The 15,793-nt window shown below is 33.8% G+C and overlaps 1 protein-coding gene across 1 annotated transcript; it reads left to right on the top strand.

The window, feature by feature from the left end:
- Positions 1–497: 497 nt before the first annotated feature.
- On the top strand, positions 498–4,114 carry LOC129323021 (uncharacterized). The gene is made up of 5 exons (XM_054969537.1): positions 498–935; positions 1,394–1,627; positions 2,807–2,890; positions 3,173–3,302; positions 3,398–4,114. The coding sequence occupies exons 1-5, from the start codon at positions 655–657 to the stop codon at positions 3,869–3,871; spliced, it is 1,203 nt and encodes a 400-aa protein (XP_054825512.1). The 5' UTR covers positions 498–654; the 3' UTR covers positions 3,872–4,114.
- The last annotated feature ends 11,679 nt before the right edge of the window (positions 4,115–15,793 follow it).

Here is a 15,793-nt window from a genome sequence, read left to right as displayed (position 1 = left end):
TGTTGATGGCGACTTTATATTTATTATAGGATAGTTAATAGAAATAAATATAAAAAAAAATAAAATTAGTTTGAAAATAAATAAGAACTTTATTGAGGGATAAGATTTAATTAAAAATATCTTATATTTTTAAATGAAGGGAGTAATTAAAACATATGAAAATCATTTCACTTGCAAGATCGAAACTTAATGGAATTTTATTTATATAACATATAAAATGTATAAAAAAGAGAGAATTACATTCAACAACCTTTTAAAAAATATATGAAATTTTTTATTGTTAAAATATTAATAAAAACTTATTTTTTTGTTAATACTAATTTGTTATTGTTTTTTATCGATAAATAATTTTTTAAAAAGATCCTTGATATAAACAAAAACACACACACAACCCAAGTACAAACAGGATCTCCTCTCACGCGGAAGTGTTCATCACTTTATGTTATCAATGGAATTATGGCCAAACGGGGGAAAAAATATTTAATTGATGAAATAGTTCCCTTTTTAACGCACAGATGACAGACCTACACACACAGGAGGCCGACCCGTCAGCGCATTGACGCGTTCGCTATCAACGTTCTTCCAAATTCAAATTCCAAACCGACCGTTTGAGATTCAAAAAATCAAAATCAGAGAACGGAGATAAGGGCGAGAATGGCCGCTTCAGTGAAATCCAGTCCCAATACCCCCCAGTTCGGCAACAATGGTCGAACCCAAACGACCGAGAGTCAGAAAATGTCTCTCTACGAGCAGTCCAGAGAGCAAAGAATCAGAGAAAACCGAGAGAGATTGGAAAAGTTAGGTATTGCAGATCTCTCCCACAAGCTCAAGTTCCAGACATCTCAACGGCGCAGCCGATTGGACCCATCGCACTGCAAAACCCCTCAGCGACCATCTGCTCCGAAGTCATCCGGACCCCTTCGCCGCTCTTCTAGGTTGTCTTCAAGCCTCTTTTGATTTATTGTTCTGAGATTATTCCTGAGTCTGCTTATGATTTCTGTAAGAAATCGGGTAACGGGAGCGAGTCTTAAAAAGGCGATTTTCCTGTCCGTACAATGGATTAAAAAATAAATTTATGTTAACCGGGTTTATTCAATGGATATTCCAGCTTCACCTTGCTTCATTGCAGTCGGACATCGGCAAACAAACATCTCAAGTTTGATATTACTTTTATTTTTCCCTCCCGCATTTGATCGACTGACAGTTGCAACAAAAACACTAATTCTTCGTATCTGCGTAGTTTGTTGTCGTACTGATACAGTGTTATCCTGAAAATACATGGATAAATGATCAAACACAGTAGCCGTTCTCTCTTACACATCATCATCACCATCAGGATCATCTTCTTTTCCCTTCATTTCCCCCTTCTCAATATGATTTTTAATGACTCCAGATTGCAGAATGTGGCACCTGTTAGTTACTCTGAAGTGCACCCAAAGAAAGATGAGTCTCTGGAAAATGGAAAGTATGTGACAGAAGCAGGTTCAATGCCAGAGATTTACAACGAAGAACACGAGAAGCTGCTGGGTAACACAGAGAAGCCCTGGACGTTGTTCATGGATGGGTATGGGAAGGATGGGAAACGGATATATGACTCCATCAATGGGAAAACTTGCCATCAGTGCAGGTCAGCTCTAGTTTTTTTTTTTTTTCTTTTTTAAACCTAGAGGAAAGGATTAAATTATCACCGTGAGATCTTTAATAATGTTATCTTGAGGTGAATCGCCTGCCTTCATATAAATTCTATTTTTTAGGGAAATATTTATTTAATACAAGCCCATGCGTAATTGCCCGCCACTTCAACGATTGTGGTTGGTGGGCCTGCCATCTTTTGTCATGGCCAACATGACAGCCATTTTGTCAATAAATTATTTGAAAAACCAACACCTAAAACGTGGCCTTTTAGGCTGTTAGAGGTGATTTCAGCTGGTGGATGCAAGAAACGTGAATCTGAAAATGGTCATCGTGCAAACTGTTCTACTTCTAATTTAATTGATGATTTAATCCCCTTTTATTCTTTTTGGGCGTGTGTTCTTAGGTATTGTGTCTCTATGAATGGCCTAATTGTCACTCCTTAAGTTTATGTCTTTATTCTTTTTTTTACTTGAGAATTTCTCTGAGTAGCGTATCATTAGAGTGGGCGACCGCTAGTTTTCAAAATTGGGTTGAAGCTGCAGTGCAATTGAGGTTAATCTTGTTTAATGCAGCATATAAGTTTAAAGATCCATACTGAGTTAATCCTAATTATATCATCTTCTTCACACATTCAGATTTTGAGTTAACATGTGGTGTTGAATCCACTTATATGCATCCTCTTCCCATTGCACTTGTCCTAATTTGTACTCTCATGTTTTTGACATCACGTCCCATATATAGTCAAGTCTATTCACACGTAATGTCCTAACAACTTCCCCTTCAAGTGAGTCCATACAAACAAACTCCTCGTACTGAAAACACACATAATAGGCTAGCCCAATAGCTCATCACTTTAAGGATGTGGGCTTATAGGTCTTTCAATTTCTGTGGCTCTTATTAAGCCCAATTATAAACCATTCACACTTGACATCCTAACACCTTTTTAAATTTGCTCTTTTCACACTTAGATATCAATGCATGTGAAATTAGGGTAACTTGCATTGGATAAACTTGTTTCTGTTTTCTTGATGATATTGAAAAATGACTGTTGTTTAAAATGGCCTTATTTGAGTCATGATTTGATAAAGCCTACTGTGTTTTTTTATTTCACGATTTTCCTTTGAAGTTTGCCAAGGGTAATTTTGATGGTCTCCTCTGTCATAATATGCAGGCAAAAAACCCTGGGCTATCGTACTCAGTGTAGCCAATGCAGCATGGTACAGGGGCAATTCTGTGGAGATTGCTTGTATATGAGGTATGCTTTCAACAACAAGCTTTTCTCCTCTTACATTATCCACGACACATCCTGTAGTCAATGATGATGTTTTCGATATATTATTTGAACTCTGAAGTCTTTCATCAGTCAGCATGAAGTGTATGACTAGCTTGCCCCGCCCAATCAATTTAAATTCTCTGGCATGTAAAGTCAGCGGATAACTAGAACCATCTTGAATGAGATGATATATCTTGCCATTCATTAGTGTTGATTTAAAATAAGCATCCCAGCAATTTTACAATCTGCCACGAGTTCTTGTAGATATGGGGAGCATGTACTTGAAGCCTTGCAGAATCCAAATTGGATATGTCCTGTTTGTCGTGGAATTTGCAACTGCAGTTTATGCCGTCAAGCAAAAGGATGGGCCCCCACTGGCTATCTTTATAGAAAGGTTACCTCTCGAAGTACTGACCAAATCTTAGCTTTGCTCTATCCTTCATGTCCAGTTCTAGTTTTGCCTTAATTGTTGCCTTCTCCATATACAAGGTATCAGCATTGGGCTACAAATCAGTCGCTCACTATCTCATTCAAACTCGTCGCTCTGGTGCGAATGTGGAGGAAAATGCAGATGTTTCCGTCCCAGTTTTAGCAGAGAAGTCATTGGGCTTCTCAGACGTAGGAGGGTTGTCTAATGATTCTGTCGAAGTCAATGAAAATAATTCTGTTGCGTCATTGAAACTTAAATCCGAAGATGATGGAGGTCAAGTTTCTGCAAAGAGATCATTGCTTTTTTCAGATGTGAAAGATCAGCATGACCAGGATGAATGCTTGGATGCTATGAAACCTCAACCGGAGAGTGATGGAGGACAAGTTTCAGCAAAGAGATCGTTGCCTTTTTCTGACATGCTAGGTCAGGATGAAAAGGTTGCATGCTTGGATTCGAAGATCCCAAGCACGTCTTCTACGGAAGTTAAAGACTGTGTTGCTAGAAGACTTAGACCCAGGGTTCAAAAAACTTGAATTTGGAGGGATGCTTTTTCTTTTTGGGCTACTAACCTACGGTTATTTTGGAAATTGATGCATGCTTAATTTCCAAGAAATGGTACACATTTTGTGGTTTTAACACCGAACTTGAAAATATGGTGGATAAAGAAGTGTAGTGTAGCGTTTCTTTTGTGGTATCTTCTGTGGTTAGTTCAGCTTTCTCTCCTCATGTATATTTTGAAGACAAATGAGGTACAAAATGGAAGATGATTCCTACGAGTTGATCATTGTCTATCTTGCAAATGATGTGTCTATAATCATTTTTTAAAACCAGAAAAAGAAAATCCATTCATCACTTGCAATCATTAACCTTAAATGCCTGTATATTAAATTATTTTGAGCATTGAAGAGGTGCTTTTCTTTCCCCATTGTTGATGAGTGATGAAGAAAGACATTAAAGCCAAACGAGTAAAACAGAGCACGGCTGACGACATGCTAGAAGCCAAAAGACGAGATACCTGCCGCGTTGCAAAATCCGAACATGCAAACAGAAGAGCCAATCAAGAAGAGACTGAAAGAATTGCTCGCTTTTGGTATATGAGAAAGGAAAGGATACATTCAGGAATGGCGCACGTGGCGGCGTTTGGTTTGATGGAATGGTGCAAGGTGCCATTCCTCCAGGGATCACTTGCGGAGATTGGGGAAGGGATGGAATATTACTATTCATCTTGGATGGAAATTTAAAGGCCAAACTGCCCCTCGAACAACTCCAACTTTTCTATATTCTCTATCCAAATCCTTCGGTTAACACCCCATAGCTTTTTGCTCTTTTTATCTTTCGAGAAAATGGTCTAACCCCGGTGTATGAGAGAGATGACCCAAAAAAAAAAATTGGAGCCTAGGTTAAAATTTTGTGTTTTTATTAGTTAAGGATATTTTGGTCTTTGCATTATTCATCTCAATTTATTTGTTATTTATATCATACTAAATATCATAGAGAAAAAAATGATTCTCTCCGCCATGCATACCAAGCATAGTTGTTTGATTTCCATCTCCGTTCAATTCTCCATCTAATATTAAGGTCAATGCTAGATTAGGTCATTGTAGTTTTTGATGAAGAAATTGGAATTTGGAAGCATAGTCAACTTCTGAAAACTGTTTTTTTGGAAGGGAAAACAAGGGGGGACCTAACCATGACCTGGTTGACGGTGTGTACGTAAATGGGTGGTGAACCACCCTGTTCCTGACCAAAGGTTGACCCATCAATATGAGTAGCCTGGTTGAAGCAAATCAATTTCTTTTTCATTCATTGAAACAGACAACCAACGGGATCCCAGGAATTTGGGGACAATCCATATGAAAAGGCCCAATAACTGCACAGTAATCCATCGACACTCCCTATAAACTTGCTCCGACCACAAACACTACCTACCAAAACCTCTGTTCTCACCAACCTTTGGATTCCTTTGCTTTCAAAATTCTTTCTGAGACACCTTTGTTTCGAAGATATATGAAAATTACCAATCAATCGGTCTTACCAAATTTTGACTAACTCGTGCTGCGGAATTATGTTTCCAATAATGTGAGAAATTTTTTTCAGTTAACTGATAGTAACCGTTTATTTAATATTTATAATATATGTGCGCACACACCCCCCCACCATATACAATGAACAATTCAACGGTGAAGAGAAGCAGAGGGTTTCACTTTATTGAGACCATTGAACATCATGCAAAAGCCGAACGAGCAAAATAATTAAAAAAAAAGGGAAGAGAGAAAGAAAAAAGGACTATGATAACAAGATAAAGAACATCCTCAGCTCATGATTTTGAATTGTCAAATGAAGTTGGTCCTTTGGAAAAAGCTAAGATTGTGGTCTAAAGCGCATCATTATAGCTTTTGCGCGAACATGGACAACACAAGATGCACTGAGTTGATGCCCTGACTGAGTGGGTGAGGTCCCCATGGATGGATCCTCCACTGAAGCGAAGTCATTTTCTTTTTCATTCTCAAGACCAGAACACTTCTCCAAAACCCCTTTTTTATTTTCTATTTTAAATTTTTTTATTAATTCCCCTCCCCATTTTTCATGAGTGGGGTTGTGTGTCGGATGGCGTGTTGTGTGTTGTGCCGATTGGCCATTGACATGCTCCCTGCACACCAAAGGATTAACGTACAGGTTCTTTCTCAGTCTCTCTCGCTTTGCCTTGGTTGCTCCCATTTAATTTACCATTTCATGTGACCGTGTTGTGAAGATTGATGTGGTTTTGACCCGAGGGTAATTTTGTCCATTTTAATACTTGATGAGCCCTTTCAATACGATTTCAATTATGGCCCTCGACCTTCTACGCGTACGTGCCGTCCATCTCCACTAAATATATAAGCAAACCTCCCTTAAATAAAATAAAAAAAATTGAGTTAAAGGGCAATATTTACTTTTAAAATATTAGTCAAGAGCGTCTCAAATCTTGAATTTATTTTTAATATAATATTTTTTTTTAAATTTAAAAATAATGCAATATTTTACAGTTAACAAAACTTAACTTTAACTCTTAGTTAATTAAAAAATTTCAGATGAGTGCCATATACAAAATATATAATTCTTTGCTCTTTTATATAATTTTTGAGGTTTTTCCTGTAATTTTTAGGATCCTTTCTGAAAATCTTTAGATTTTTTTATATAATTTTTTAATTAACTAATAATCAAAATTAACATTTATTAATGAATGGGGTGGCATTGTCCCGCTTTCAAAGATTTATAATTTAATGATAAAATCGTCACTTAACCCCCAAAAAAAAAAAAATCTTGATCTTCCTTGTAACTTCTTTGTATTCGCTTTCCCTCTGTTTATTTCGTTACTGGCTCATGACCCTTGAAATGTCGGGCTCACGAGTGGAACTAAAAGACATTAATGCTGTAGTGATTTTTCTATTTTAAAAAACAAAGTCAAAACGGGAGGCACTGACCGAGTAAGCAAAGCAGAGCTTATGAGTTTTGACTGATGTGGAAACTGCCTTTATTAATCGTTCATCGATTGCTAAAGCGTTCTCTTATAATAAACACTGTTTTGTTTTCATTCCTAAACTTCAAATCTGCACCGTGATGTACGTTTAAAAAATTACCCGTGTAGAGTTCAGCATACGATCACGGACGAGTACTGGTTAGGAATAAATCCACCGCCCTTTTGGCTTCCTGTGAACTTATCAGTAATCTAATCCCGTTTCATTGATTTGTGCCGTCAAATATGCGTCCCTTTCCCATCCCCGATATCACATGTTTTTACAAAAAAGATTAAAGGGCAAAACTACTCTAAAATTATTTTTTTAGAAACGTCTAACACTTTAAAATTCTTTTTAAAGTATTTTTATCCTGAACTTTTTAAAAAGAGAGTATTTTTATCCTACTAGTAAAAATTTTAAATGTTGATTGTTAACTGAAGTTTGACCAAAGGTTAAATAGCATATTTGTCTTAGAATTTTTTTTTAAGAGTGTTAAATACCTTGAACTTTTGTTTGCAGCTTATTTACCCTAAAAGTTTCAAAAAGAGAGTAATTTTACCCTGCCTTCTTCTTCATCATTCTCCTCCTCCTCCTCCTCTTGCTCTATTTCCACTAGCAAATTCCCACATTACCATGGATAAGAGTCCAAATACGAAGCTGGGAAAAATAAATGTCTGAAATCTCACATCTATCTTAACATTTGCACCCCTAGAAATGGTCACTCAAGCCCACGATGTCGCCGTTTTGTCCATCAAAGGCAAATCCACCATTTTTAACTTCTCCTAGATTGCCTTTGTTCTTCCTTAACAATTGCCACGTGCTCCCCACATAACATCCAAGCTGTTGTTGTTGCTACAGCTACCATGGTCAATTTTGGTATTGTGAGGCCCTCAAAAGAGTTCGAGTTAAGGTCGAAGTCCACAGAGTCATCATAGTTGTATGAGATAATGGAATTATCGAATATAGAAGAAGAGAGCTTTCATATGACCGAGTTTATATGAATTGACTCAATGAATAGTTGATTGTTTTTAAGTATAGACATGGGTTTGGATAATTTAAAATTGATTGCTATTCATGGAATTGTTTTTGCTGTTATTATTGATGTCAATGAAGGTGTTCTTGCTATCTAGGTGCTTTTTTTTTTAAATGCCGCATGGCAGCATATGGTAATTAAAGTTAAAGTAAAGGTCGATATTGACGGCAGAATAAAATTACTCTCTTTTTAAAACTTTCAAGATAAACAAGCTTCAAATAAAAGTTTAGGATACCTAACACTCTTGAACAAAAAAAAATTCAAGACAAATGTGCTATTTAACCCTTGATCAAACTTAAGTTGATAATTAACATTCAAAATATCAAATGGCAAGGTAGAAATACTCTCTTTAAAAAATTCAAGATAAAAATGTTCTAAAAAAAAGTTTAAGGTGTCAAGCGTCCTGAAAAAAAAAGTTTTAGGATAATTTTGCCCTATAACTCTGACAAAAACTTTGCCAAACAATCTTGAATAAAAATAGTATTCATTTGTTTGAGCTTGTACAGGTTCGAACAATTCGACAGGCTATCCATGTTTTTTACAATATAAAGTGTAGATCATTGACCTTGAGTTGCTCCAAGATGAAAGCTACGCACAAATCGTGAAATGAATAAATTAGCAGCTGAGTCAAAGGGGAGATCTAGCAAAAAAAAAAAGTCAAAGGGGAGAAATATATGGACAAATTAAAATAATTTTAAGCAACTAATCAGGAAGGTGAACAGCCCCACCCCTCCAAAAAACAAAAAAAAAAAAAACAAACATAACTTAAAAATTGATTTGCTGTGAAAAATGACAGAGATCGAGCACGGTTCAAGATATTTTATCGGCTGTATTGATGGGGAGTGTCGTTGATTTGAAATAAGATTTTTTACAACACAATAAAAATTAAACGAATTGGCAAAATTCAATTACAGTGTGATAAAATTAGCGGACCAAGGATTATGAGAAATAATATATAGTAGAATTGATGTGCATCAGCAACATTAGCAAGAAAATGATGGACTTGAATGAAGGAAGAGGGTTGGAGAATACAGGTAGAAAGCTATAATTTTCAGGGTGTGCCTCCTTTTGACAAACAATAAATTCCCGTTCAACAACTCGCCCATTTGCCACTACTAGTCAAACTGTTCCGTGGAAAACGAATAATAGTGTCAAGAAAGTGGAAAACAATTGTAATGTCATAAGTGCTCTCTCTCTTTTCTCGCCACTTTAGCTTCTAGGGTTTTGGGTCTGCCCATCCATACAATGGAATCCTAGACTTGGACTTGTGAAGGCAGTATCTTTTGGCCCCATGCATTGGACAGCGCTAGGATTTAACAATAAAAGAATCGAGATTAAAACATATACATGTTAGAAAGTTTTTATAAATTTTAAAGGTAAAAGGTGTTTATATAATATTAAAAATATTTAAAAATTTGAAAGGCTGTAACCCCATTAATCCCTCGCTGTTATGCTTATGCTAATTCCTAGTTTAGATTTTTTTTTTCCTATCTCATTTATGTGACAAATAGAGATAGAGAGATTTTTCTTATTATACTAAATCATGTTACTGACTTTTTTTTAATTATAAGTTTTCCTTTTATCCTATTAAATATTATTAAGAGATAACACATTATGAAAATATATATATTATAGAGACAGAGTTAAAAACTTATTAAATTTTTGTAAGGCACTAATAAATTTTAGTTTTTTCCCAATTTTAATAAAATAGGTTCACAATGGTTTATAAATGGAATAATAATGATTTGTAAATAGGATTGGAAGAGCAGCGTAGGTGTATTGGAAGGACATGATAAAAGTGATTTTGCTCCTTTCAAGCTCAAGGAATCATTGCACTCTTACAAATGCATGCGTGTTGTGATTCAGTTAATAATAATGCATGTTGATGCAGTGAGTGACTTGACTTTACCACGTAGAGAAAAAGCACCCGCGAACCAAATAAAGGCTTCCGACTTTTTCATTGATCCTATTCTTCCTTAATTCCTTGTCTTTTTTTTTTTCTTTCAGATTTTTCACCTGCAATGAGCAACAAGGCAGCGGTTTTCCTTTTGTGGTTTAATTAGATCCCACGTAAAATTTCCCTCCACTCTCTATCGAGTTGTGGGTCAAACTCAATTAAATGCATGGAGTTTTTGTAAAATATTTTTTAATATAATATCACATAAAATGATTCAACCCATCAAGTTATGTCGTAATACAAAAGTTATATAAAGTAATTTTTTTAGGTTGAAGGGTGGTGTTACCTTCTAAATATAAGTCTAAGAACGTCGGAATCATAAACTCATTTTTAATATAATATTTTTTTAATTTTTAAAAATGAATAGTAAAAACATTTATAAAATTATCAGTTAAGAATATCCAGCAATTTATAATGAAAAAAATAGTAAAAAATACTCATGATATTATTTAAGTTGGTGCAAGAGTAGTCACTCTGTTAAATCTCTCAAACATTGATTGTTTAGTAAACACCTAAGTAGATGTTGACCATTCTTTTCACTGATGTGGAATAAAAAAGATGCAAAAACATTTATAAAATTATCAGTTATGAGCATCCAATAGTCTAAAATAAGAAAAAAGATAGAAATACTCATATGATAGTTTCAAAACTAGGCTCTCCCTCAAACAGAGTCGATTGTGCTGTCCTTCACTTCAAACTTCAAAACAAGCTTTAGAGTTTTTTGTTGATTGATTTTTGATTGGAAGCACAATTGTTTCAGTCAACAAGAAGGATAAACCTACTCCTTCGACATAGACTATGGCCTCCTCTTGGTTGGAGAATCAAGCTTGGGTGATTGAATCATCATGAGAAGTGAAGCCGTGAGAGGTGAGTGAAGAAGAATGAAACAAGCTTGAATGACCTCCTTTTAGATGGAGTTTGCATAAGAAGACTCAAAATTCCTTGAGCAAGAGTTGCTGCACAATCCACATAATGGAGGGAGAAGGTCAAATAAGAAAGGAAAGAGAAGGGAGGGGGCAGGTGGAGCTACACATGGATAGGGCCAGACATCACCCTTGCTCGGTGCCTAACTCAATGTGCAGTTTGGGCTAGCCTAATGCCCAACTACTTAAACAAGGTTTGGCTTGACCAACTTAAAAATATTTTTGCAAGTACTTTTTTAATATATATATATATATATATATAAAGGTTTTCTTTGAAAAATATTAGTATTATCATTTAAAAAATACATTTTTCATAAAACTAATATTAGAATCAAAAGAAAATTTTCAAAAAGTTTAAACAAATAGTAACTGTCAATTATTTGTAAAGTTAAAAACAAAATTTAATTTTGGAAGAGACTTAAAAAATCATAATGATGAAAAAATATCTAAAAGACCTTAAAAATAATATGATTTATAATAACTTTTAACAAAAAAATAATATCATAAGATTAATATTATTCATAGCAAATTTAAAAATAAAAAAACTAGCACATGTTCGGGCCAAGTAGGGCAAGGCACAGTTTGACCCTTGCCCAGTGCTCGAATGTCTCGAGCAAAGCCAGGGTAATCGAACATTTGAGTATAGTGCGTCGCCCTAAAGGGAAGGATGGCCAAATGAGAGAAGGAAGGAAAGCGAAGGGCAAAAAAGGAAAATTTTTATCCAGGTAGGCATGAGACATATGCATTAACGGGTCAATTAATAGTCAACATAATCAAACTTGACAATGGAGTGATGATGTACCAAATTAAGAAATGTTAGGGCAACAATGTGCAAAAAAAATTGAAAATACTAGGTACACTTGTTTGAGGTGGAGTGATGATGTATTGAATTAAAAAATGTTAAGGCAACATTATGAACAAAAATTCAAAATATCAGGTGCATTTGTGTGAAAATATTGAAGGTAGATTTGTACCATAACTTTTAAAAAATGATTGAAGTTCAATAGAAAATAACTATTAAAGTGTTTCATGTTATTCAAGTTAAACTATTCACCTGAGTAATAATGTTTTGAAAAAGATGAGATCATTTTAGGAACGTAACTTAACCAACTTTTTGTTCAATTTGTGAATTGTGAAAATGAATTAAAAGTTGTTTAGAGACAAAAATAGAGCGCAGGTATTAAATAAACATTCTAAAAGTTTTATTAGAAAAATTATGAGTTAACATCTTAGGAACATTAAGCAGTCAAAAGCAACATTTAAAAAAAAATTTAAGAGGGAGAATGATAGAGAAATTTTAAAAAGAATAATTAATTCAACTTATATTTTAAGTTTTCTATGATGAATTTGCATTTTACAACTTGTGTTTTAAATTTTAATAAATTATATTAAAATTTAAAAATAAATTATAAATTTATCATAATAAAATTATAAAATTAAAAATTAAACTTATAGATTAACACTTAAGACAAATTAAATTAATTAATTTTTTTAAGTACTTGATGTCATTATACCTTTCTTTAAGGCTTTGATTTATCATCTGGCAGTGGTTGACCAGACTGCCCCTACCACGTCATTTAAATCGTGGAATAAAATATTATATATGCAGAAATCTCGTTTTTCTCGTCCAAGGGGTAAATAAATAATGGAGTATGAAGATGGCACAACAACTAAAACCCTCAACCAAACTAGCATCCTTCTTTCCGGGGCCAATATCAAGCATGTCATGCTACAGTGACCAGCTTCGCAAATTTTATAATTCAACAATTAAGTTTGGATTATGTATCTTTTTTATGGAATATATCCTGTCATCAAAACAAAACAAAAATTAAAAATAATTTCACAAATAAGCCATAGCATCTATAGCTTGTAAACATTGCAGTAAATATACAAAATACAAGAACACATGCTGCATATAACTTGTGGATGACACAACTCATTTCTTTACTTTACATAAATACATTGCATTCACTTTGGTATCCAGACACAAATCAAATTTTGACACTGCACTGGAATATATACTTTTATGCAAATAAGGCGTAATTTATATGGTTAAATTTGTAGATTTGAACTTGAAAGCAAAATCTTTGGAGGCAAAAGTGAAGCAAGAACCTTTGGGATACCAATGCAGTTTCATGAAGAAATCCAGGAGCTCTATACTGTACCACAAGAAACCTAATTAAACTTGACAGTGTTGTATATGAAATGAAACAAATGGTCCCAATAATATGGTCATCATGGACCAAATTAATGGCCACCCCTAATTCCCTGCGAAGACGTCACCGGGGACCAAATTTTATTCAAATGAAAATTAATCAATTCTCTAGTTAGGTTGTCTCGTATGATTAGTTATATTTTATGCACATTCGATTGTCCATCATCTTATTATCAAGAGGTGATGAATGATAAAAGGAAAGTAAATATATGTTAATCATTTCCTGTAATATTTTTTATTAATATACATTTCAATTTTTATTTTTTCAAAATATCCCCTAGCACCGATTAAAAAAAAAATTCCCCAGCAATTTTCAAGTGTTATAAAATTTAAGAGATAAAGGTCGTAATGTAATCAATAAAAAACCATTTTTCAGTAGGTGAAGGCTCGCGTGATTATTAATTTATAATATAAATTAAATTAATAAATGTTTTTATTTAAACTATAATCTTTTAACTAATTTTTTCAAAATAAAGTGATCATGAATATGTCTACAAAAAAAAAAAATTGACCCCGAAAACACTATTCTTTTGATTTTTTAATGACATTGTTGGGAAGACTAAAACTGGATAATCAAATTTAGACTGCACGCTAATAATGGCACATGCTTTCATTTATCATTGGGATACCCTCCTTGCTCTTTATTATACTCCTTTGTCCCTGTATATTAAAAGTTTTCTAAAACCTTTTTATATAATTAAATATAATAAGTTGTTAATATATTTTTTAATGAATGGATCATTATATTCTTATTAAATTAAAAAAAGACTTATTTTTTATTTACAATAATCAGGGATAAAATTAGAGTGTTGTTGTGCTTTTAAGTAAATAACTAATTTTTATTAATTTACGTGGTTCAATTAAAAATATCTTATATATAGGGATGGGAGAGTATGACACTTTCAACCGTTTCAAACATCTTAAGTAAAGTTAGTTTTCTTCTTGATATCATAAAAAAGTGAGATGCACTTTTATTTTTGCCCTTAACTTTAAATAATGTTACAACTACATTAAATATGATCGTGCTAATCAAGAAGGGATAAAATTAAAAAAAATAATTTAATTATTACAAGATGTCTTATATTTTAAATTAAAAATTATTCTTAAAAGTTACTTTCTCCATCTCTATATATAAGATGCTTGTAAACAAACCTCGCATATCAATAAATATTTATTATTTAGTTAAACTCACATAAAAATACAATAATTTTTTAGTTTTACCTTTAATAATATCATAATTAATATTACAATAGTGGTAGGAAAACATAAAATTAATGATCTATTACATTTTCCAAAACAAGGATAAACTTATCTAATTACTCAAAAATATCATTACCATTTCTCATATTTAGGGACAAAATAAGCTTTTAAAAAATACTTTATATATAAAGACGAAGGGAATATTTTATAAATAAAATTGGAGGGGGAAACAGAGAAATTATATCAAAGTTTTGGCCACGGCAACTAAAGAGAAACATAGCAGTAAATTTTTTTAAAAGATTAATTTATTAATTTTAAACGAGTAAAATAATAAATAAAAAATTAAAAAATGTTAATTTAGCGAAGAGACTTTGAGGCTATGTTTGGTACAAAGCATTAGAAGGGTGGGATTGAAATTAATATTAGGCAATTCCACCTTTTCATGTTTGGTATAGAGTAATGAAAAATTTAATCCTAGTACCAACCTCTTCAAGGTGAAATTACTCAATATCACCTACCTCCTGGCATTAGAAAATCAATTCTGTGATTGATTATTTTTTGGCCAAAATGCCCTCCCCTACCCCTTCGTCATGTCTCCATCTGCCCTCCACCCCTTATCCCTCATCCCTCCCTCTGCCCTCTAGCCTCCACCCCATCTCATAGCCACAATGAGAACGACAATAACGACGGTGACAGCGACCACACACAGGCACAACATCGATGCTTGAATCACGATGAAGAACATCAACAACAATGATGCAAGGAAAGAGTTGAGCAATAATGGACAAACGATTACATAACGGCGAATGAACGATGTCTCTGTTCCCACGTCAATGATCGAAAAGAGAGAAGGGGAAGGTCTCACTCTGTTAATCTCCATCATTTCATCAATCTACATCACCAATGAATAACGGGCTTTCATGCATTGAAAACCAGAAAGCCATTTGCATCGCCGTTCACTGGTGAGCAAACCTTTATCACTCTATCTATCTACATGAAAACCAAAAAAGGAATAGCAAGAAAATAAAGAAGAAGAACATTGAGCGTGGCAGAGAGAGCAGAGGGAATGGCCATATGCACTGCCATGCTCTTTAGGGGGGAAGGAGAATAATCGTAGATGTGCCGTCATGCTTTCTAAGGGAGAAGGAGAGTGAGAGCAAATGTGCTGTCGTGCTTTCTGGAGCAGGAGGAGAGTGATTTCTGGGGGAGGAGCAACAAAAGCTAGGTTACAGCTTTTTTCTTTTTATTAATTTAAGGGCATTGTGGTCTTTTTATGATTTATGTTTAATTGTAAAATAAAATATAGGTAAGTATTATTTTTAAATATTACTCTATACCAAATATAATTTTAAAATATTATTCTCACTCTTAATACTAATCTTAATCTTAATGCCAATCTCAATTTTAATCTTTTTAAATTGAAGCCTGCATATCAAATAGAAGTTAATTTCCCCCCTCCTCGATTGAAGAGAAGGTGCTAAGCGAGTACTAATAACGACAATAATGAAAATATAATTAAAAACGAACTATGATGATTGCGAGTGTTAATTAATCAGGGATCTAGGGATACGGATCCGCATTCCGTGCGTGTTCATCACCCACAAGGTGATGCTCTTCATTTTATTTTAAA

The sequence above is a fragment of the Prosopis cineraria genome, unplaced genomic scaffold (assembly GCF_029017545.1).
Source record: "Prosopis cineraria cultivar Desert tree isolate PC_DT_omini unplaced genomic scaffold, ASM2901754v1 PC10, whole genome shotgun sequence".
Taxonomy (NCBI): Eukaryota; Viridiplantae; Streptophyta; class Magnoliopsida; order Fabales; family Fabaceae; genus Prosopis; species Prosopis cineraria.
Note: the sequence above shows the minus strand (reverse complement) of the source record. Positions and strands in the feature narration are given on the sequence as shown.

Coding starts and splice junctions, on each gene's coding strand:
- LOC129323021 (XM_054969537.1), top strand. CDS start 655: ATGGCCGCTTCAGTGAAATCCAGTCCCAATACCCCCCAGTTCGGCAAC. Junction 2,891..3,172: donor GGAGATTGCTTGTATATGAG/GTATGCTTTCAA, acceptor GAGTTCTTGTAG/ATATGGGGAGCATGTACTTG. Junction 3,303..3,397: donor CTGGCTATCTTTATAGAAAG/GTTACCTCTCGA, acceptor TCCATATACAAG/GTATCAGCATTGGGCTACAA.